The sequence below is a fragment of the Metopolophium dirhodum genome, chromosome 1, assembly GCF_019925205.1.
Source record: "Metopolophium dirhodum isolate CAU chromosome 1, ASM1992520v1, whole genome shotgun sequence".
Lineage (NCBI taxonomy): Eukaryota > Metazoa > Arthropoda > Insecta > Hemiptera > Aphididae > Metopolophium > Metopolophium dirhodum.
Genome location: NC_083560.1, coordinates 67,085,184 through 67,110,449, shown reverse-complemented (window position 1 = coordinate 67,110,449; position 25,266 = coordinate 67,085,184). Strand labels below are relative to the sequence as shown.

The 25,266-nt window shown below is 31.9% G+C and overlaps 1 protein-coding gene across 1 annotated transcript; it reads right to left on the bottom strand.

Annotated features, from left to right (window-relative positions):
- Positions 1-2,254: 2,254 nt before the first annotated feature.
- On the bottom strand, positions 2,255-15,313 carry LOC132937057 (dynein axonemal heavy chain 6-like). Its single transcript, XM_061003891.1, has 24 exons — positions 14,743-15,313; positions 14,239-14,663; positions 14,034-14,172; positions 13,426-13,962; positions 13,079-13,330; positions 12,558-12,993; positions 11,820-12,492; positions 11,098-11,547; positions 10,821-10,993; positions 9,821-10,718; positions 9,245-9,490; positions 7,248-7,485; positions 6,685-7,179; positions 6,087-6,259; positions 5,821-6,001; positions 5,574-5,753; positions 4,740-5,513; positions 4,417-4,657; positions 4,023-4,325; positions 3,799-3,950; positions 3,377-3,727; positions 3,226-3,318; positions 2,835-3,153; positions 2,255-2,699 (listed from the first exon to the last, which is right to left on the bottom strand). The coding sequence occupies exons 1-24, from the start codon at positions 15,163-15,165 to the stop codon at positions 2,476-2,478; spliced, it is 8,376 nt and encodes a 2,791-aa protein (XP_060859874.1). The 5' UTR covers positions 15,166-15,313; the 3' UTR covers positions 2,255-2,475.
- Positions 15,314-25,266: the final 9,953 nt, after the last annotated feature.

Genomic DNA, 25,266 nt, shown 5'->3' with positions numbered 1-25,266 from the left:
TACTTCCGTACCCTTAGTTTATAATGAATTCCTACTAGTGGAGATAGACAGCATTAACTTGAACAATATAGGTACCAATCACTGCTGTATCAGCGTATTGACCTCTTAAGCATAAAATTACGCCTCCACAATTTGATTTTTTCTTCAATTCATATGATCACTTCTTCATGGTAGGTGGTGATCCGAACGCAATAAACCAAACTTGGTCCTGCCCCACAACAAACTCAAAAAGACATGCTTTATTACAATCAGTTACACACAACTATCTCATTATCCTTAATTTGCCAAATCCAACCTACTTGCCTACTTCTCCCTGTAAGCGTCCGGGAATCTTGGCCATTTTCGTGGCAACAATTTCAGATCACATAAATTATCTAATAAAAATGTATTACACCCAAGTTCAGACCATCCCCCAGTTTTTCTTTTCTTAGATGGTCTTCCCTTTTCTAAGCTTAGTAAAGCATGTCTTAAAAATAGTTTTATTAATTGGCCTAAGTTTTGTGAAATATTTGATTCAAAAATAAACCTAAACACTAGCCTAAAGACCCCAAATGATATCAAGGACGCAGTCTACAATTAAACCGAATCCATCCAATTAGCTGTTTGGAATTCAACTACTTCTCAAAACTACAATTCAAACTCACTTTCAAGTTCAGCTCACGTTCGAGAGTTAATTACTCAAAAACACCGTGCTAGAACTCGAAGGCAACGTTCTAGACTACTATCCGACAAAAACTTTTTCAACAACCTCGCATCATCTTTGAAACGTATGCTAAGCAAACTAAGAAACGAGTCATTCAATAACTGGACCTCCTCACTCACAGAAAAAGGTGGATCTCTCTGGAGGACAACCCGCAGCTGCCTTAAACACACAACTACCCAAGTCCCAATACAAAATAGTAATGGTAATTGGTGCAAAACAGATAAGGAGCAAGCAGTAACTTTTTGTTTACCTCTATCGAAATTCAATCTCATAATGATATTGACTATTGTCAATATTCTTGACGAAAATATTGAAAACTCCCTCTCTTCCTCTTTACCGCTTTATTTTGCCACCAAATCGTTCCCTACATCGAAGTCCAATACTGCACTCAATATTTTCCTTTTAAAAAATCACCTGAGATAGCTCGAAAAATCTCTAAAAAACACTTATTCGCTTAACCCACATTCTTAATTATGTACTAAAACTCAAATTTTCCCCTCCAATGGAAGATTTTAGTAATAATATTATTCCCCGGATATTTCACCCTCCTTCCGTCAAATAAGCTTGCAAAACTATGTAAAAAATAAATTATCAGACGTATATTGAAACTCTTTAAAGATAAAAATATGATCTCTCAGATCAAATTTGGTTTTCACAATAAGCACTCCACCATCCACTAGATTCATCGCCTAATCGGCGCCATCGACTACTTTTTGAAAACAAACTTTACCGTTCTGCAGTCTCTTTGACGTTGCTTAAGCCTTCAACAAAGTCTAGCACACCGGTCTCTTGTTTAAATTAAAAGAACTTCTCCTCCTCCCAACTTCTTATTTTTCAAGTCTTATCTAGAAAATTGTCACTTTGTAACTATAGTAGGCTCTGAGTTCTCAAACCTATCACTTCCACAATTCTTTACTAAATATACGCCGATAACCAACCAATTTCTCTCTACACCTAAGTAGCTGAATTTTTCTCTGACAAAGTTATTTTACTTCCAATGACAAACATTTTGTCGTCTGAAAACGTTTGTAAGGACATTTTAACGACACGGAAGCATGGTATTTTAAATGGAAAGTAAAAATAATTAACGAAAAATCTTCATAATAACCTTTACTTTTAGGCAAGGCGTAATCACTATTAGATCCTTATGTCAAATAAAATTATACCATCGGTATTGGTTACTAACGCCAAATACTTAGGTTTGATCCTTGACAAATGCTTAGCTTGCGCGTTAAAATTAGGCGAATGGGAACACAACTTATAAGGCAGTTCGCAGTACCACAGCATTCTGAGATGTAACATAGCCATTGAATCTTGAGTACTCTCACGCCACTCATACACATGTTTTGTACAGTATATTATTATTACCTTGTGATTTACTTAAATTAAACCACCATTTGACATTTCTATTGAAATTGTCTTAAACTAATTATTTAAAAATATTACCATCTGGATTTCTGGCAGATCTTACACAAAACCTATATAATTGAATAAGCCAAGATATTTTTATCTATAAAATGACGTACACAACAATTTTAAATACTTCTATAATACTTTAATAATGTAACAATTTGTTTTAAATTTAACGATAATGGATCCGTGAAGTACGGATTAACGATTTACGGATTAATATTATAATATATTAATATGATGTTATTATATTATGAATAAAAAAATATGACTCATCAACTGATCAGTGTTTAAAATGTAAACACGTATATCGAATGCGATATGATATAATATGGTTAGAAGAAATGAGAAATTTATTTATTTTATATTTGAGCAATTAGAGCGGTTCCCTTTAGTATCCAATAGCTCTCTGGAAAGTCTGTCGGTAATAGCATGGCAATCACAAAATGTGTACTATGTCCAGTGGTCGAAGGAACACCTGTTCGAGCTGTGGTATTATACACAGGACAATTATATCGTAATCTTTTTTCATATATTTCTACGGATGGAATTAATTGTACAACCGGTAGTTGAGAATACAAGTCACCTGGAATCAATTGAATAACGTAGACAATAATATACTAAGTTTTGCAAAGGTCGCAACAACAACGTTTTGGTAGTAGAATAATAGGTATAGTAGGTACACGTATTAAGTTCGACGGTAAAATTTGAGAATAATTACCGGGAATGGGATCAACGAGACGTTTGCTGGTCAAGTCGATGCGTCCAGCGCATAGAAACAGCCCGTGTATGTAAACACCATCACCTCTTTCCGTCAAACCTTTATAAACTTGAGTTTCTTCTTTTAAACTGGTCGAGTGCATGGCAGAAATGTCCTCTTGTGCCAGAACAGTGCTGGTAAGTTCAAAATCGACTTTTAAGCTATATACGGGTATGCCATATTTCCTGGCGTGCCTTTGAAGACATCCGGTGATAAAACATTGTGGAAAATACAAACCAGATATCCAGTAAGAGGGAGGATTTCCAAATTTTGTCCAGTTCTAAATATATGTTTTGTATTATTTTCACTTATTATTACCACTTGATAAAAACCATCAAAATATACAACTCACATTAATAAAGTCAAGTCTTAATATCAAGTCTTTGATCCAACTACCCAATGTCTTCAGCGAGGGATACGCTCTGTTCTGCCACATTGTCGGTACCTTCAACGTTTTCTAATTTATTAAATGTTACAAATTATTATTATTATTATTATATTACAGTATTGTTCATGAATGACCAGTAAACTGTTTCTAATTCTCTAGACATTATCGTATGTCCTTCGACAGCATTACGTAGGTCAGTTAAAGTATTGTGCACGACGTCGAGTAATGTATTAAAACGTCCGATCTCTTGTGATAAGACTGTAGATAATGGAGGCAATCGTCCTTTTTCGTCTGGTTTCAATATTGTAAAATGGGATTGATGAAAATCTATAAAGTTAGTAAGTCTTTTGGAAATATCGACAGCTACGTCTATAACGATTTCGTCATCTGGTTTACAAGCAGGTACTGTTAGTGATTTCGGGTAGACACAAACGATTGCACGTAACGCCTCTTGTGTTTCTCTAGCCTTTTAAATATAATTAGGTCATAATAACTATTTATATACCTACATACAAATTTCACAAATCCAATTCATACTTGATACGCTATGTTGGCATTTATGTGCATTCCGAATATTTCTAGTTCTTCCGTTATTGGTAATTTATCAATTAATTTCTTATAGTTATCGATCGTGGTACAGTTTTTTATTTCCGGACAAATGTAAACACCAGACTCTGAGTATTTATAATCTGAAAATATATTTAATAGTCTATTATTAGATCTATACTCGTATTTAACAGTAATTTGCTCTCGTTAATTACTTGAATCAAGTGTACGAGGTCCTAAGAAATTCAATAGTATCGTATTCAGAGTTTTTTGATCCCAATAATCGTTAACTCTGCTACCATAGTTTATTTCAACAGTGATGTATTGCAAGGCTTTCCAGGGTATTTCTTTTGCAGTTAAGCAATACGTATGTAGTAAGTGCATAGTGTATTCTTGGTCACTGTCAGTAAATGCGTACGGTACGTTCCACCCAAGTGATCCGAATTTCTTTCTTTCTAATATGACAGCGTGGAAAAAACATAGCCCGAATACCATTTTTTGCCAATCAGATCCAAAAGCTATTTCGGTACCAGTTTATTATGTAGTTAATAGGTGAGTAAAATAGTAGAAATATTATTGTAATACTATTCAGTAAAATGTTGATATTACCATTGTCTTCAAAGAAATCTATGTTCATATTTGCAAAAGATTTTTTCATTTTTGCTCGCAAGCTTTTTGGCGGTTCAATAGTAACTTTCAACGAATTTTGTAGGACGAAAGTAGGAAAAGTTTTTGACGGCACTGAACTCAAGAACAGTCTGAAATTTTGGTTGACATCCAACGGGTTATTGATCAGTTCTTGAACTAAATTGTCCATGTGATGCAACCACGACGGTGCTAAATGACAATTCTAAAAATAATGTTTGAAATAACTTGGTTTACCTATATGTTACAGTGTCATAACAAAACACGATTTATGACTAGGATATTACTTGTAAGAAAACCCAGTTCCCCTGTTCTTTGCCATCTTTTATTAGCTTTTCTGCAATAAGTCCCTGGCCCTGGCCTAGAGATATTGTATGTAACTTGTCTATTGTTCCGAATTCCGCTGAAAACTTTTGGAAAGACTCAAATGGATCTGAACCTGGACTGAGTATGAAAATTAACGGTAATGTCGAAGACGTATTGGTGTACAATAAACGATGAGAAACTTCCGGACTTTCGACAAACTTTTTACCGAGTTCGACACTAACGTAATTAGAGATCGCGCAAATTAATTTTTCTTCTTTAAATGCTCTTATAATCATAAGTTTTTCAAATGAATTCAAAATTGAATCCCAATTTACTGCTGGGTTATTATTTTCAGGATCTAAATGAATATTCAGAGCGAAATCGCCAAGTTTGATTTGTATTCGCCCAGTGCAGTTTTCCGAAAGACTTTTAAACTTAGGAAACACTTCAGTCATGTAGTTTACAGTTTTCCACACGTCTTCCGTCAATGCCAATACCAATGGTTTCTCCGGGACGTGTTTCTTTGCTGTAGCCGCAGGCCCATGAACCAAAAAATTCCATTCGGCATTGGTGATTTTACCGATTTGTAAATTTACGTTGATGCTGAGCAAGAAACTGAATATTAATTTATGATGTTCAAACAGGCCTCTAGAAATATTCGAATAAATTGCCAGTGTAATATCTTCGATCATGGTTGGCAATTTCACGTCGATTTTCATCGATTTGTTACTGTTTTTTATTACATTGCAAAGTATCTAAAATTAAGTAATTTTATTAAGACGATAATATTGACATTTATCGTTTTTAATACTTACAGAATTAAAATAGTTCAATGAAAACTGATACATAATGTTGATTTCAGATAGTTGAGCCACAATAAAATAAAGGCATGAACCTCGTTTTGCTATCGCTCGATAACGCTCTCGTGCAGTACTGACGCTTTTTTCGGTTTCTTCCGCATCAATCAAACGCCCAGCGATAATAATTGACGATTCCTGAAAAATAAAAATAAAATTACAAACATAAAAATGTAAATAAATACAAAACGTTATGTTAGTAAACCTTGCTGTTGTTGAGCGTATCGATGAGTTCTTCATCATCTAAAATGTTCCCCTCTGACATGTATAGCATTCTCAACATTTTTTCTTCCATTTCTTTTAATAGATTGTTGTCGTTATTTATAATAACATTTGTTTCAGTCCGTTTCTCTTCTAAATCGGGCCTTTCTAATCGTACAACGTCACTATTTGAAAACAAAATTAAAATTAGGTACCTACATAATATTATAGTTGAAACTTCTATTTAGATATGTATATATAATTACTAACACCAATAACTGATCTTCTAATCCTGTTGGCGTTACCATAAAATTTATCATCGTCACGTGTATCCACACGTTTGGTTGGTAATGAGGATTTGACATTTTGGTCGTCATGTAGAATCTGAACTTGCAGTCGTATTCGACGTCGGCATTTCCGATTCGCATCAAAAGACGTCCATCCTATTACCGATTTAACGATTATAAACAATAATATTTATACATCACAACTAGTATTTTTCGGAAAGTCTATGGAATCAAGTTTTTTTTAAATTTTAAAATTATAAAATTGGTAGTTATAAATTACTTATGTGATTGCGATATGCATAAAATATAATATGATAAGTTAATTAAGTATGAATGACTTGTTAATACATTTATTTACTTATGCGACTATATGTTATGGAATAAATAGTGTTATTATTTGCTATCCGATCACGTACTAATATTTTGTTTTAGATTTCTTGCAGGATCTGGGAATAGTACGAGACAATAGGTTTAGAGATAATGGGATTTGTGTGATTTGCTAGATTGGAGTGAAATCTATAGTGTTTTGGCCTCATTTTGGAATGTGTATAGATTTATGTTTGAACTTTGAATCAAGTTACTCGTAAAAACGTGACGTTCTCCAGCGTGGATCTGAGTGCAGGGCTTATGTGCTCATCGAGGCCTTCGATTAAAACTGCACCACCCAGCCTGACAGCATCGACAATCGCGTCCGTCAGGTCATCGACGGAATCCGTACCTCTGCACGTCCTTAGAGAGTTGTCTGCTTCTAAAGCCTTGATCCATTTGTTTGCCTGCCCTTGAGGGTCTATCATCAGTGGCCATCGACTTGCTCTTGTCGCGATTATCATACTGTCCGTTGAAAACGAATCCTGGGGCAGACCACAGACATTCCACAACCGCAGCTCAGAAGGATCGACCAACACAGAACTCAGGGAATAATTCGGTGAATGTCCTAAGTTGTGTCGCGTTAACTCATGTAACCATGAAAGGGTTATCTCCTTACGATAGCCATCCGTAAATGGACCCAGATAGGTGATGCTTCCAGCTGCTATTATTATGTCTCCAGCTATGGTCAAGAGACGTCGAGAGTACGTCTGCAACAATAAAACGCGTTTGTCAGAATACATGCAGTTATACGCGTGAATAAAATATTAAAAAATACCTTCAAACTGTTTTCCCATCTCTGCTGTTCGTCGCTCAGCGCCGCGACTAGTAAATCTGACCGGTTTAACCGCGATTGCGTTCTCTCTATGTTCAACTCTAATTTGTTCTTTTCTGAAACGCTCTGGTCGTAAATGTCTTCGAGTTTTTGTAGACGTTCTTCTACATCAGCTAACATTTTTTGTTTTGTTCTTAGTTCTTTCAACACGACATTGAGTTCATCTTCAGCTTCTTGTTGCCTGGAGTTATAGGCATATTAGTTATACACAATGACATAAGAGGACTTAACTTATTTTCCAAGCTTAATAAAATGAACGATGATTATAATTAATTGTTTAATGATATTATGCCAATTTTATTTTAAAAATATTTTCATATTTCTTTTTATATAAAAAAAGCGGGCAAGTGGGTATCTTAAAACAAGTGGTGTCTAGAAAGTTGTAATGTATGTGTGAAATGTTAATTAAATTATATAAAATCATTGTAAACGAAACACGATAATGAGCGATTACGATCTGTCAGCCTATAATATTACTTTTTACTAAGTAATATATATTTTAGTGATTAAAGTTATTTATTTTACTATTAGGAATTAGTACTACAGAAGGTTTAATTAACTTTTGCTGAATAAATTGCATTTGAAAATGTCATTGTGTGTATAAAATATAATAGTATACCCTAAAAGTTTAAAGTATAGGTGCCTACGAATAATATTTTTAAATAACAAGAAAATATCTAAAATCGTTATCCTTAAAAATATCTAATTTCATCCAAATTTTAACTTAAAATGTCAGTAAAAAATAACTGTGTTTATATAAATATAGACTTTTTGGTAAGAGTATTAAATATTTATTAGAATTCTCATTTTACATTTTAAATCCTTAGCTATAAAAATTGAAAATTATAAAATTTTTTACTACAATTTTAACATTTTTGAGATTTTGATAAATGCTGTCAACATTTTTAACTTTAAGTACTTATTAAAAAAAACCGTTACTATCTATTTTTATTATTTTTCAACTGCTACAACTCATAAGGAACCTTGAATTACATTTTTAATGATTTTTGAATAAGCGAAAAATTTTTTATCGTCATTAATTAAAATAAACTAATATAAATCGCAAATTTTATATGCCTATAAATAGCTCAACATAAATTCAAAATATTTTGAAAATTAATGATAGTATAAATATTTTGTGAACCTTTCATGTATCTACGGTAATTTTTTAGAGTATACCAATACCCAAAATAGATTTTTGTTGAAAACAGGTTTTTGAAAATATGCCTGTTTTTCCTTAATTTTTTTTTGATTTTCCTGGAGCTTTTGAAAATTACTGTGAGTTTTAAATGTTAACCTCCCAAATGCACTAACTAGATTCACTTTCCCACTAGAAAAGATATCGAAGTTTAAAATCAAAGCATTATTTCAACTATTTATCGAGTACACAAACTAAAAATATAAATAAAAAACACTCTTCATTGTTAAATCAATACATTCATTGCTCCGCTCAGAATCTAAAATGTAAAGAAATATTATACAATTTACATACATTTAAAAAAATATATTTATATGAACTATCATTAGCTATAAATGTTATGATCATTGATCAATACAAATATAAATATAAATATATAATTATTTTTTTAACAGAATATAAATCCGGACACAAAACATTATTATTATTTATTATACTATATAGACGTCATATTATAGTCATTAGTCTTTACTATTAATGAAGGTGACCCTAGTTTTTTATACTTAAGGCCAACGTTCTTAAGTTGAAATCCATTTTAACTAGCCAACCCATTCACATTTAATTACATACCTTTTTATATCAGTAGAACGATATGGTCCATAGGTCCATTCATTAAGGATGAATTACGAATAATATGATATATATTTATTTTTATTGTAATGATTATACGATAATTTGAATTATCATTATGATAACTATATTTTCGGTGTTAGGTAAATTAAATTAAAATTAAATTGTTTACTTCTTTCTTTTGGGTTCTACTATTCGATATACTAAATAGTAACTGTGAACTGCTCGAACCCACATGCACATCGATTTGGCCACTTTTGATTGAGTAGCTACTTTCTGTGGATTGAAATCTGGATCTTCTATATAAGGCTTAAGTTGATTGATCATTTTATCAGATATATTGTCTGTATCGTAGTCTTGTAGAGCTTTTAGAAAATTGGCATCTCCTAGTACGGTTTTGGCTGAAGTCCAATCAGTTCTAAACAAAAAAATAATAAAATTATAACAGTTATTTACCCTTTAAGTAAGTTACTAAGTATGAGCAGAATCGTATTAAAAAATTTATCACCACGGGAAAATTACTTTATTTATATAGTCATTGCAAGCAATTAAGGAATTATGACCATATGTACTGTTATGAATGTATTTATTAAAAGTAATTTAAAATTTATTCAGGGTTTTTGTTCCTTATTAATTGTAAAAAGAAACTAATAAAAAAATACACATCTTAAAAATGTTACTACCCGAGAAAACGATCTCCTAACATGACCTTGTATATGTATTATGTATATGTATTCAGATTACTTACTTTTTTGCCAATAATAAACACACGGCTTCCATAACGGTCTGAACAAGTTTATGTGGCTTGCTTAACATCCGAAGCTCGTTTATATCGTTTTTGTTGAGTGACTCTAATGCTGCTTTAGCCGCTTCCATGGCCGGCATAGCCAAAGTAAGGTCTCTTTGCGCGTCTTCAGCTATTTCCTGCGCGGCCGAAGCTTTCATTTTCGCTGCTGTCTCTTCCACAAGCACTATTTGCCGCACCTTATCTACGCTCGCCTTTTCTCTCGTCAACCCTTCCATTAATTTTGAAGTGGCTTCATTTTTCTCTAACAGTGCCGGTGCCATTGATTTTAATTTTGTTTTCATATCTCCGACCATGTCAAATGTCTCGTACAACTTACGCAAGCCATTCGAAATTCGATCCGAATCGTCTTTAATCTTGTTAGTTTGTGATCCCCGCATTGTCACGTATAACTTGAGAAATTCCAAATAACTCCTGAGAGTTACGTAACAATGCCTAGCCGTTTGTCTGCAAAACTTTTCAGTGGCTCGACTGATCGTCAAATGCATGTTGTGACACATACTCGTTAGACTATCGACGAGGTCTGGGTTTTCTTGTCGTCCAAAAGCCTCGTCTAAACTTTGGTGAGCCACAGACAAAAGAGCTTCGGTCGGCCAATCGTCAAACCAATCTATTGTCGAGTTATAAACCAACGAAGGAAACAGCCGGCATCTTCGTCTAAACGCATCGCCGATCGAACTCATGGATACTACAAGATGGAGTTTAGAACGTACGCGCTGAATGAAAAACCTGAACATCGCTTCTTGGTTCTGGCCGTCGATTCCCAAACTCAATGCTGCCGGCCGGCAAGCAGTTATCACCTTCTCCAAGTCATCAAGTTTAAATAAATTTGGTACTTCCCCTTGAATAGATATTATAAAATATTAAATAAGTATTATTCATAAATAATATTTAATTACATTATTAGTTTTTAGTATCATGCTTGTGCCAAACATTGATTTACCTGAGATTAAAATATTGTTTATATCTTCTAAAAATTCTTCTTCCACTATCTGATTATCCGTGAATAAAAATGTGGTGTTTTCAAATTTCACACCGGTGTTGAGATAAAGACTCACTAGGTCTTCACGAAAAGTAGTATGATTATATGATTTTGTTAACTCGATTTGAAAATATCTGAATATAATAAAAATTAACGCGAAATAAATTAATTTCCAATATAGACATATATTTGTTTTTCATGTTTGTATCTATATTATGTAACCATAACGTATACTTACTTAAAATTGTTAAGGTGTGAAGATAATTTTGTCAACGATTGTTTGCCTATTCCATTAACTCCGACGAGTAAAGCGTTTCCTCTTTCGGATCTCAATATCCTTGCAATGCGTGTGACATGCTCGATGGCGTCCATGAAAAATATGATGTGCATGTTTTTATTATAAACTATATTGAAATCTGTTAAATTTTCAACCAATGTGGTTTTTAATTTATCGATATTAATTATTTCTTCGTAAATCCGTCTCTCTTTTGAAACTGGATTCACGAAATCACCAAATAATAACACTGGAGGACGTGATGAATTTTTGTTTGTAGATTCGGAAAAGTCTAACACAGTAGTGTTAAAATAACGCATGCACACATCCTGAAGAAGGTTAAAGAAATATGACCTGTCTTTTTGGCAAACCAAACGGTCGTGATACACACGCAATGTTTCGTGATACCATAGCCTGCGAGTAAAACAAATAAAACATTCTATCAATAAATATTATTCTTAATGACATGTTAAGCATATTGTGTTATTTATGTTTTTAACATAATTACCCCTAAAATACCCCTAAAAAACTTAAATTTTAAGTTTTAAATATTATTTGTGCATATTTTCAAAAATTTGATTGATTCGTAGTTAACAATACAGAATTTTTCACAATATTTTTTTTAAATTTTGAATTTATAAGTGAGTTAATATCTTGTGTTGTGAGTCATGACTACTGCAATATACCTGTATAAATGTGTTTTATCTGGTATTGTGATGAAATTAGCTTGCAAGACTCCTTGTATGGTCTTCGACAAATCTCTAAGATTAAAAATATAGTGTGGCTTGGCCGGAGTCGGTAACAGGTCTTCTGAAATTCGCAAATAAATTTCAACACTGGCTTGCACTATTTCTGAACTAGAACCAGCTATATTTGGAGGAAACTCTTCAAGAAACCCGTCCAAAATAGAGGTGAATATAGTTCTCAGAGAATTTTCACTCATAATGGGCATGAAAATCACTGATAAGTGTCTTGTAAATCTCGGAGTTAATAGATTTCGTCCTCCTCCTGGAGGTGCGCAGATGGTGCACAAAATAACATTCTCTATGTCTTTCCAATCGAGCTTATCTCTATCATATATGCCACCAGAATCCAAAAGCTGTCTTAGTAATTCAATAGGAGGTTGAGCACCGTAAACTTCGGGTATCGGCATGTTGACGTCATCGATAAAAAGCGCCAAACGTTTATTTACCGGTGCACCGAAACGATTTCGTTTTTTTTTTACTAATTTTGATTCCAATAATTCTTGGGTCCTGTTACTATTTGTGTACGCAGAGAAATCGATCGTTCCAGTTATCCAGTCACCCTTAGATGTCAAGTATTGCATGACAAAATTTGCTACCGAATTCTTACCTACACCTAAAATTATTGTACGATAATGGTATTATAGATAGTTTTACTCATGTTTAATTATTTTTACACACCTGTTGTTCCAGTCAACATCACTGGTTGACTCATTTGTAGTATCATTTCTACAACGTGTGTATACCGAATGCTATCTACTGTAGGAACTAGTAATTCGTGATAAGGTGTACCGGACTTGTACACAAAATCTGGGACGATGGTATTCCAATCCTCAAACTTTTTATTTTCCATGTTTAGATACACGTCGAATAGTTTCATTCCAGGTAGAATACCATATTCAGATTTGTCTGCGAATTGATTGAAAACGAAATTTTCGAATTTTATTTGAGATGAATCGACTAAATTCGATCCCAGAGACCACAAATATGAAAATATAAATGATTGGTAAATATATTTTTGGACTTTTGAAACTTCTGTTGACGCATCAAAACTACCCGGGTCAGTTAATAGAGATTCGAGAATGGTGCACATCGTAGTAGCTTTACTAATTTCAACCTGAAACAAAGTGTAATTATAGTATCAACGCAAATCTTTTTACAATTTTTATTTGAAGATTAATTAAATGAAAAAATAGTGGTACCTGTTTAATGGGAGCCAAACAATATTTGTCAATAAATGAAAAACCTTCGTTGACATAAGTTTCGAATAGTGACACTAAATAGTTTTTTAATTCTGCACTACTTTTAATAACATCATTTTGTAATCTATTTGCCCACGAGTGTACGTATGGTAACCATCCTAGGTCCGATATGTCCATATAAACAATTCCACATCTGCTAACTGTAGCAGGTGATGCTTGTGACAAATCACCAACCTCAAAAATCATTCTAACCTGTAAATTATAATTGTACGTTATTTTATAATACCTATATAATCTATATTAATGTTAAGCCGATAATTTAGAATATAAAACATTAAAACCCTTACCCAAGAGCTCAATTTTATGCGTTCGGAATTGGCCAGACACAAAATCTTAGTATCGTCAAGTACGGTATTTAGATTTTCGACCCATATTGCATCTACGGGGCCGTCGCATACCACCCACTGAAATTCCTCCTTTTCCTCTTGAACTGTTTTTCTTATAATTTTTCCTAGTAATCCGTCTCTCCATTCCATTGTATGGAGATCCAGTCGACCGTAAAGTTCGCTGATAGTAATCGCTTTAGGATTCAGTTGGTATATGTTCACTGGTCTGTAATGTTGGTTTCCTATTTTCTTATTGTAAAGCTCTGATAATGTTTTACCAAGTATTTTTAAAACCGCAGTTTTTCCACTTCCTGCCGAACCAACAGTCATGATACCATGTCGGACAATTATTGTCTGCAATAAGTGTATAACTTTTACATAAATGCATTCTTTAATTTGATAGCCTTCACTTTCCATTACGTCTTTGGCAGTCGATAGAAATATTTCATAATCTTGTTCTGGTAAGAAAACTCCGGGAAATAGATCGTTTAATATATCCTAAAGTTTGAACTATGTTATTATATTTTGTACATTATGTTTCAAAGGCAGTTTAAAATTGTATTCCATACCTTGAATAATATGGCATCATCTTTTAGAAATTTCGGTAAATTACTATCTGTCAATGCTTTGATTACGACTAAATTATCTTCAATGAGAAGATTTTCTCGTCTCAAGAAGCCCGCCATTACTAAAACACTTTTTATAGCTCTACAATAACACAAAATATTTGTTGGATTAAAATATAATACTTGAAATAAATCAAATACTGATTACCTCATTCCAAAATCATAGTGGTTTTGAATGGAAAGCTGTTCACTGCACAATTGATACATTTTTACTATTTTATGAGACAGCATTTTTGACAACTCAAACCCTTCAGAATACAATACAACCTCGGCAATTAAACTATAGTCTGGGATCATCATTGCCACAGATCTAAACAATGCTTGTAGATTATCGGGTAGTTCGCTTCTTCCAACATATCCTGGATTTATCGTTATAAATGCTGCACATGTCCTAATAAGTCTAATCTCTCGACCTTCAAATGTGAACTTATTGGCATTAGTCAGTTTTGCGTTCGTGATAGTGATTAGCTGTTGCGCGATGACCGATAGTACTTCAATCCCTACCCGGTCAAACTCGTCGAAACAACACCAAGATCCCGATTGAGCTAAGCCAGAAAAGAATCTACCCATCGTCTATAATAAAAGAAGAGATTAATGTTTATTAATTTTTTCACATGAATGTTGCCGTTGTAAATCTGAAACAACTCTGCACCTTATAATTCAATCCATCAGAACAGTTGAATACGACACATTGTGTAGCTAACGCTTTCGCGAGGTCCTTGACCGTTTCAGTTTTTCCGGTAGCTGAGGGTCCAGACAATGCACATCCTAAACATAACTGAAGCGCAATCATCATGCATAAGTAGCATCGGTCAGTCAACGGCGTTATCACTAATCGAGGGGATGAACCTAGATATTCGAAAGCATACAACCAACGAGCATTGGCCGAGTACGCGACACAACCGTCCACCGTATCCCAATAGTAACGAAGTTGTTTCAACCATTCGAAGTGCTCCTCGCTATTAATTTTTCGGACGACCATAAAAGATATAATATCTCTTGCGTGAACATCGACGGTGATCAATGCTCGTACTCCGGAACATTGGAGTTTGGTCAAACGTCCTTGTCGAACCATTGTTGACAAATCATTCAAGTCCTAAAACGACAAGCCTTCAACATTAGTGATAAAAATCGAAATTATAACGCAGATTTTAATGCGATTTGTGGTAGAAATACTTAATTTAAAACATTTTCGTTCAAATTCGATCAACGATTCTTGTATGTTGGATTTGAGCTTAAGGATTTCGTGTACGTCGCGACACCATGTAATTTGAGATACTAAAATTACTAGCTGAAAAAACGAATAGTTTCATATTTCAGTACTATAAATCATTCAAATTTTAACCTGGTCAGCGTGTAGTAACACCCATTTTTCTCTAGGAATTTCGTCACAATCTTTAATGGCTATGGACATGAGCGATCGTAGTGTATTTATCATTTCCTTTTCTACCCTCGATAGCCAAAATTCAATGTTCCCGGTGGCTTTAATCAGTGACACAAACTTTACGATCTCTCTTTCCGGAGATATCATAGCGATAATGTCTGTAGATGTATTATACTTTCCATCTATTACCGATTGTAATGGTTTTCCTTCTTCGTCGTCGTTTTCAAATTGAATTCGCCAAATAGCATCAAAACATTTATTCATGTACGGTTGTACAGCTCTAGGATTTCGAGCTTGAGCAATTAATTTTAAAAGCTCATCGTTTGCTAAGAAATTGAACCGCGGGAATACAACTCTTTTTGATTCTAAATATGCTTCTAAATATAACATTATTTGTTCTAATTGTTGGTTGTTTTTTATAAGAGTTTTCAACAGGTCGGTTTCAGTGCATGTGCTTATTGCTAAAGAATTTTTTACAACCTTTTGCATCATACTCTTCCATGAATTGTTTACTTGACTAAATAATTTAGCTTCATTCGGAAGTTGTCGTTGTATGTCCGGTGCACCGAATATCAATTCCAAATGAATCCAATTATTCTGGCACAACATCCATTCCGTCTAAACACATTATGTTCAAACAATTGAATCGGTCTTAAAGTTAAAAATGATTTAATATTCTATAAAATATATTTATTATATTACTTACTAGAATGTCATTCATAATGGCCATAGAATTTATCCATTCTTCAACTTTTGATTTAATCATCGCTATGTGTTTTGAAGAAATGAGAGTATTTAAGTTTATATTTGTTTCTTCTAATGTTAATTGAACTTCCTCCAATGATCCGAGTATAAAAAGATCATTAGTATTTTTGTAGGGAAGTACAATCAAATCTACAGCTTTCCAAGAATCTTCAACTTTCTTTAATATCGCCTCTAAAGTAGCTTCAGAACTTGCTTGCATTGAAACATCTATTATTTCAGAATCATATTTGAAAGCACCTAATTTTTCGAGCATAATAAGAGTAAGATATTGATTAGTCGGAAATGTCGTCCCAAGGATCTGCTCGATTTTAATCCAATGATGGTCCTTCAGATTTGGATTTCTTAACATTGTTATGATCGACATTTTTTGTTTGAATGACTGTACTTTTTGGTCAATAAGATCAACAAGCTTGCATGCAGGAATACTTTTTTTAAATTGCATTACGTAATTTAAATTTACTGCTAAGAATGTGTTCATTTGTTCTACTTCTAAATTATGAAAATGATCTTCTTCCCAAATAGACATTTTCTTTTCCCATTCGTCCAAACTATCCCACAGCAAGATTCTGAGTCCTACAGCTTCACTTGCATCGCTTAGAATATCAAACTTAGTCATCTCTACTAAAAAGAAACCTTGGTAAGACTCATACAAATTCGATTCTTCTTGGCGTTCTACTAATCTGTTATTGAGCTTCGATAATGCCAATTTTACTTCTTCTTTATTACTGTTAATATCAGTTAACCACAATTCCTGAAAATCAATATAACTAATGATACTAAATATTTCATAATGGTTCATACATTGTAAATGTAAGATATAGGTAAAATACTCAAATGCTTATGAAAAATAGTATATTAAATAAAGAGTTTAAAATACTATACAACTATTTCAAATACGCTTAAAATAGTTTTTGTTTAGATATTAAAAAAATTATACTTTTTTTGGGAATATTTGGAATTATAGCCAATGTTTAAATATATTATATTTGTGTAACAATTTATAATCATAATAATTTATGATTTACAACAAAAGAAAAATTTATTTTAATACTATAAAAGTATTTCAAATGCTTTCAAAGGTATTCAGTATATTAGCATTAAATACTTTTGGAAAAAATATTATTAAAACAATTATTACGAATACTGTATTTGGAATACTACTCCCTAGGCTGTATATTATATACATCATATACATTTTATCTTATACATCATTACATTGGCCTCAGCATTTATTTGTTCCACATCTTGAATCATGTCTGTTATATGAATTTCAATTTTTTTGACGAATTCTCCAATTAGTTTGTCTTGTTCATTGTTAATGTCCTCAAAAGCTGTATGTAAAGTAGTTAGCGCTTCTGCAAATTTCTGTAAATACATATTATATACAAATTGCATAAATTATTATTTAACTATAAACCACAGAGTAATAATACTGTTATTAACATCATAATTGTCGATATCCTCATCAGGAACGGGCACATCAAATTTTTCAGCCAAGTCATAAAGTTCTCTAATATAATTTTGATTTTTATCTATCTTGTCCAACTGAAATATTAAATCACGTTAAGGATTACTGTTAATTTCCTTGGAACGTTAGTGTGTAGGTAATATTATTATATTGTTCAAACGCAAACCCTTATGGAAAAATGTTCCAGGAACTTTTTATAATCTACGTATTGTGCAGCAGTAGATGGTGAAGTGTGGAGGTACTTGAGCGAATCATTTATCTCGTTTGACAGTTCATTCACCAACCGTTTTCCCGCTCTAAATGAAGGTATATTTTATTATAAGATAGTTTTTTTACATACTGTTTAAGTATGATCCCGCACATACTTTACAATCGTTTTTTCCACTAGCTCTAATAAATATTCGCAGGTCGGTTTAGCAACATTTTTTAAAAGATGTAATTTTAAATGAAACATGCCCAACATTTGTACGGTCTTTATTTTGTCTACGTCAGTTATTTGTTGTCTGTATTTTTCTAACATTATTCGAAAATTAATTATGCCTGAAAAAATAAAAAGATATTATATATCTATTTACATTTCAACGCTATCCAATTAGTGGATTTCGTGCAGATGCATCAATAAGTGGCTAAATACTTACTGGTTTCGTTTTCGATACTTCCTCGATCGATATCTTCGTTGTCCCTGTAAATAATGTGTACATATTCCAGACGTTTTAAGTACTTGTGTACCGCCTTAAAATTCGTAGTGAAATAATTCAATATTTTTTCTGTTGTGCTCTGATACGCACCGTCAATTTCGAACACAAACTGTAATGATGGTCCGTTGCCGCATACTCGATCATTCTGATTACCGCAAATTGACGGGCTAAAATTGTTATTATATCAAATCTTCAGATTATATTAAACAGATACTTTAAGTATTAGTAACGGCGTTACGCTTAGTTAGGCTATAATGTTAGTAATTGCAGTAACGAAAATAACTAACAAAACAGTGATGTATGTAATACCACTAATTAAAAGTAACTAATGAGTTAGGTATTGACTAACGTTTTAACCAATACATATTTTAAATATTATAAATAATTAATTATTTATACAGGTCTATACATTTTATGCACTAAAAAAAATGTTTATGAACATTCAAAATTAGTAATATTATGCTCTAGAAACCTAAAATGATCTAAAAATACGCTTAATTAATTATTAATTAATTCAATTGTTATTTCGAAAACACGCAATAAGATATAAATATGTTTCAGTCATTACGGTTGATTTGTTTTATGTATAATTTGGACTTTAGAGTACCTGTTACAGTTATGGTTTTATTTTAGAAAGAAAACAGTTCAAAATTAAGTTGACTATATTATTTTTTATTTGGTATCCATTAACTTAGTCAAGCGCTATTGATAGGTATCTAAAAATTAAAGCAAAATTACTATTAAAAACGACGTTCATGATAAAAATTAGATAAAGTATCAAAAAAAAATGTATAAATAAATAAATTGTTAAAATACCTGAGAAAAAAACTTTCAGTAATATGCTAAAAACCTCAAATATTCCAAAATACGCAAAATTAAATTTATATATGCACTAGCTTGTATAGTTATTATGAATAGGGCATAGGAACTTAATGACCTAAAAGTAAAGGTATTATGTAATATGAAAATATGAAAAACATATTATATTCATTTTTTTTATAGATATGTAATTACAAAGTATCAAAAATATACGCAAATGCATTTATATTGGTCACGGTTTATTATATTATTTGTATTGCCTACTTATTGGTTAATAAAATAACCACAAGTTAACCATAAAGTTTTTATGAGTACCAACGACAGTAACTTAGAAATATATAAAATCAGGCACATGGTTATAAAACTACAATTGTGATTTCAAATTGGATCATCTTATAGTCTATATAGGACTTATTTTTTTAGAATATATATCGTGTTACAATGTATTTTAGCCCGTACAGCAATTTAATCGGTTGAAAATGAATGGACCTAATAATTAAAATCCTAAAAAATGAATTACATAAAACCAGTATCAGAATCGTTTTTCAAAAAAGTTACAGCATTGTTGGTTTTGAACATTTTTGTAAATTCATTCTTAATTTCGTAGTTACATAGAAAGTACAACGTATAACGTATAGGGTGTAAAAATACCAACTGTAAAGTTCTGATTTATAATTAATCTTTAAAAGCAGTTAACCCAAAACACTGTGTGATGGTGAATTCATATAGGTACCTATTTAAAATTGAAACTCACATTACGAAATCGTTGAATTCGGTGTCGTCCAGGAGCGGAGGAACGTGTGTGATAATGATCCATTTCCAGTTTTCCATTAATAACGATACGTAATTGAAGAAATCGCTTTGTGAGTTATCGAACTCGATACCGTTTTTCGTTAAAAACGCTTCCAATACGAACAACGGTGACTGTGCATCGAAAGTATATAATATAATATAATATATATATATTATAATATTATAATATTATATATATAATATTGTATATTATATCGAAATCGAAATTGACGATTATAATGTTTTCTATTGTAATATTACGATCGTTTCTACCGGATGTATAATAACTATTATTCTCACCTTTGGGTCGTCTGAAGACTTGTCACTTTCCAGCATGGTATCGACGTCGTCGATGCGGCCGTTCATTGGACGTAGTTCGACAGGAACGTACTTGTAGTGCCGGCGCACGTCCGCCTCAAATCGAACGATCTGATTCCTGGCTATCTTGTGCAGATGTGATTGCAACTGGAAATCGACGAACGCGATGAACCGGCAAATCTTCTGGCAACATTTAAGTTTGGACCTTTGTTTTACGAACGGCATCGTGTAGCCGGTGGTACTGCTACTACCGCCATCTGCACCGTGGAATTTCGCTATACGCGAGGCCTTTGTGACTCGAAATTCCGAGTCATCCGTGGTGAACCCGCACTCGGCCAGGGCACTGGAACACGCGTTCAACACTAAGCCTTTGACCGCCAGACGCAGGTTCTGCAATTGTTCGACGGCTGCCTCGGTGCTATTCTCCTGTACGTAACACGTAAGGTATATCGATAAAATAAAATAATGATATGGTTCAAATCTTGGGCAAGAACGTTATATGTACCTTTGGAAATAAAAATTACATTCTACGTAAGTATACGGTTTATAAAAATTAAAGTAAAACCTATTTCTAAAGTATTAAAAAGTATTATATAATTAGGATAATTTCTGAGGATTTATTACGCTCATAATATTATAGGTAAAATATTTCAGAATAAAACGAATTCACCCCGACATATGAATAAATGGTAAATATGCCGAGTAGTAACTACCTATTATAGGATATAATATCCTAATTAATATCAAGTTTCTAGTGTGAAATTGGATCAAGTTGGTATTGAAGAAGGCTCCTTTAAAGTTATAAAATAATTGAGAAACACTAACAAAGTGTGAATACTTACCTGCAGTTTTGACAAAATCAACCTTGGTTTTTAGATGAAATTGTAAGAGTAATAAATAATTATATTAGTTAGATACTAAATTATTTTTTAAAAACCTATATTTTCTGTCTTTTAGATATCTATAATTTATAAAAGCGGTTGCAGTTTTAGACTTTTTTAGTTTTTTAAATGTATGTTGATAAAATGTATTTTTTTTAGTCAAAAAGCTTGAAAAACTAGTACAAAATGTCTAATAAGTTGTTTTTATAAAATAAATGTACCTACAATTAATATTCAAAAACATATTTTACGTGTGGTTTAAGTTAAAGTGTACAACGTACAACTTTACATCCTAAAATTTAATTTTTCTAACCATCTCCTTCACGTGAATTTTAATTTGTTCGGTATTTTATGAAAGTAAAATGTATTCTTTATGTATTTGTTATAGAACTTAGTTTTCTAAGTAAAATATAATTTTTATGTTTAGGCACAACAGATAGTTTGAAAATAGATTTTCAATTTCGACGTTTTTTGGATTTTAGTGTCACTCATTACAATTATTGGTCATCTATTTATAACTATCTAGTAATAATATAGGTAGTCAATATACATTTTATTTTAATTTAGTTGAATTTAATTGGTAGGTACACATTCACATTTTACAAAGTTACTAACTTTAAATAACTTTTTTTTGTAAAAACAACATTGATTAAACGTAAAATAATTTTAGGTAGGTAAAATTAAAACTTACTAAGCATCACAGAAACTTTTCCATTGTATTTACTTTTTATCCTGATGTGATGCTTTATTATAGTTGTTACATAAGTACATTTATCCAATAGTTATACATCATATTATAAAAAATAGGAATAGCAAGTATGACAATTAAAATTGTTTTATATAGGTAATTAAAAAGTTAAACAATTGATAATTAATTGTAAGTACCCATTTATAAATCGTTTTGTGTTTTTAGTTTGGAACAGCATAAATAGCAGGCTGTTCCATTTGTATTATGGCATTGAAAAGTTGTTATTGTATTAATGACTAAAAGCTTTGGACAAAATGTGTATGCAATAATAGTTACTTTCAAATATTCTTTCCTACTAATAAGTGATAAAATTTTAATTTTAATTTAAAAATAAAAATAGTAATAAATACATTATTTGGCTACGCTAAGAATTTAAAATTGAATCGGTTAAAAAATAATATCAGTGGAATTTACATATATTTTTACAGAGAAAAAAAATTAGTACCAGTGGAATTTACATGCTTTTATAGATAAAAACTCATACCCGTGGAATTTTTATTAAAAAAAAGGCACTTATATTATTTTGCACTTAGTACAGAGTGCTATACTATAGGATGATAATTTAATAATAAAATTATTATAATAATATAATTTAATACCTTAGTTATACGTTTAGTTTGCCGACAAGTACAAACAAAAGTTATAAGTATAGCTATAGCGTGGTTGTAATAGTTGTTATGAACAGACGAACAGTATCATCTTATAATAGATATTTGGAGTTGCCAATAAAGTGTCGATAGTTGGGTAAGGTCAAATTGCACTTGAGACAGAAAACGGTAGGTAATGTCCGAATTCCACTCGTTTCTATCATCACATAAAACTTATTTATTGTCCTATCAGGTGACAGTCAGAAGAATAATATTTATATTTTTAATATGTAATATTTATTGTTTTTACTGTAATAACCGTAGTATAGTCGTATAGAAACAGCCACAGCGCTAAGCAATTAAAACATAATAATATAAAAATGTGTATATTATATTTTCGGTCGTGAATTTCAAATAAAAAAATAACATTAATATAATAGCCGATACGTATTATACCAACTGAGCTATAAGCTCGCATATGGTATACATAAATTAGGTAGGTACGCCTTGTAATAACATCGTTGTAATATTAAATCGATTGACACATAGGTACATGCAATTTTTCAAATAAAATGAGTATTAATTTATAAGCTATAAGGAACGATAGGGTCGAGTACAATATTAAAATATTTTCGTTTTTTTGAGTGAAATTTAAAAATCCTCCAAAGGTTATAGCCACCTGAGCACCTGACCAAATTAAAATATGGTTAAGATGGTAAGTCTTAATCCTTATGAATGTAAAGTGAAATTTTATATTTTATTTTAAATTTTTATAGCTCATTAAAATAACGTATAAAGTGTGTGATTTTTTTTTACAATATTATAATCTATGTATTATTATCTAGGTACCTACATAATATATAATAATTTTTATTGTGAAAAACTTAACTATTTTTCACAAATATATATATGCGAAAATCAGGGACTGGAACCTTTTGAATTTATCAGTACTAGTTCGGTACTGGTTCTCCGAAAAAAAAATAACTGTTCTGGTTCGGTTCTGGTTTTTTGATAAAAAAAAAATAAAGGTACCGGTTCCAAATAATTTCGTTATCGGTTCCAGATAATTTGGGTACCGAAAAGTATGTTAATTTTCAATACCTAGCCGGAATGCGGGTTTAATTAATAGTATGAGAATATTAGAAAACTCATAATATGATCATACATAGTTCATACATAGTTATAAAATTATTTTATTTTTGAACCTAAAAGAACCGATTTAGTTTAAAAATTCCGGTTCGGTTCCGGTACTTTATTTATTAAAATAAAGGTTTCGGTTCCGATTCTGGTCCTGAATATTTTAAAGGTTCCTGTTTCAGAACCGGTTCTTTTAGGTTCGGTTCCTGTCCCTGGGCTGAAAATCCCCATTGACTTTTAAGTAATTTTACACAAAGTGGTCGTAGCTTTGTTTACGACCGCGACGGTTATCCTTGCACGCATTAACACCAACCTGTTGTTCTTTAAATCCTTGAAGGGTGTTTTCTTCGGTAACCGAACCGTTGTACAAGCTTATTGCCGCCGTCTGGTAAATCAGGGCAGATACCTTTAACGACGCGTCCCGTAGTGGAGAGGACAACATGAATAACGATAGCGGACCTTGTAGCTCTTCCCGCGCCCAACAGTACTTGTTCTGCGAAATGTACTTGTACCAGAAGTGCAGACACTTCCACTGTAGGTAGTTTTTAAACAGCGGTATCTGCGTACAAAATTATATACACAGTTGTATTGCGAGTTCAAAGATAAACAAGGTTTTTCAGGTTCATATAAATCGCACAAATCCTAAAATAATATACAGCCTAGTATACAGACCGTTAATCATTAACAATATATTTTCACCATATGCCACCCGTACCTCGTCGCCAATATAAGTAAGAGTCAAATTCTTATTAGATTTAGATTAAATATCCGAACAAAAGCTTCAAGAGAGCTGTGAAACACATTGTAATTAATTGTTTTTAAAACTCCAAAGTACCTAATTTTTTTTTTTGACACTGCACTGCCAAGTGAGAAGAGCTTTAGTCAAAAAAAAAATATAAATGGTATTCAATAGGCACTTTCAAATTTTTATTTAATTAGCTTCCCTTCCTCCCTCCCTTCTATATGCTTATATCAAATACACCATTGCTACCATGTTAATTCTCAGTTGAAAAATTCAAAACTTTATTTATAATAATTATACAACTGTTAATATTTAAATTTGCTAGATATTAATGCTATATAAAATATTATTATTTAAAGTTCTTTATTTAATTTATCACATATAAAAACCATGATAGGTATGTTGCTAAATAAATAGTAGTTAAACCTTAGTGCTTTGTGTAGAATTGTAAATACCTACCAACGCAAGTGCCAACTAACATGTATAACTTGTAACATTTTTTTTGTTTAAACATCAATTTTGTAGGTAAATTTTTAGTTCAAAAACATTGTAAAATGGTTCACCATACTTCATTGTTGTTAGATAATTTATTATTATTATTGTAACTTAAATTTGAATGCATTTCATATTAAGCCCCTACTGCAGGTTATAACTTATAGCCAATACGTTTAACTGTACCTATATATACGTAGTCAATATAAAAACCTTCACTTACTTTTACGACTTTCTTATATGATCTATATTCCTCTTCAAATTGTGCAAATGGCGTGAATGTCACTTCGTTTTGAATGTGAGACAACATACCTTCGTTACTTAGCGTAAAGAAACAACGTTTGC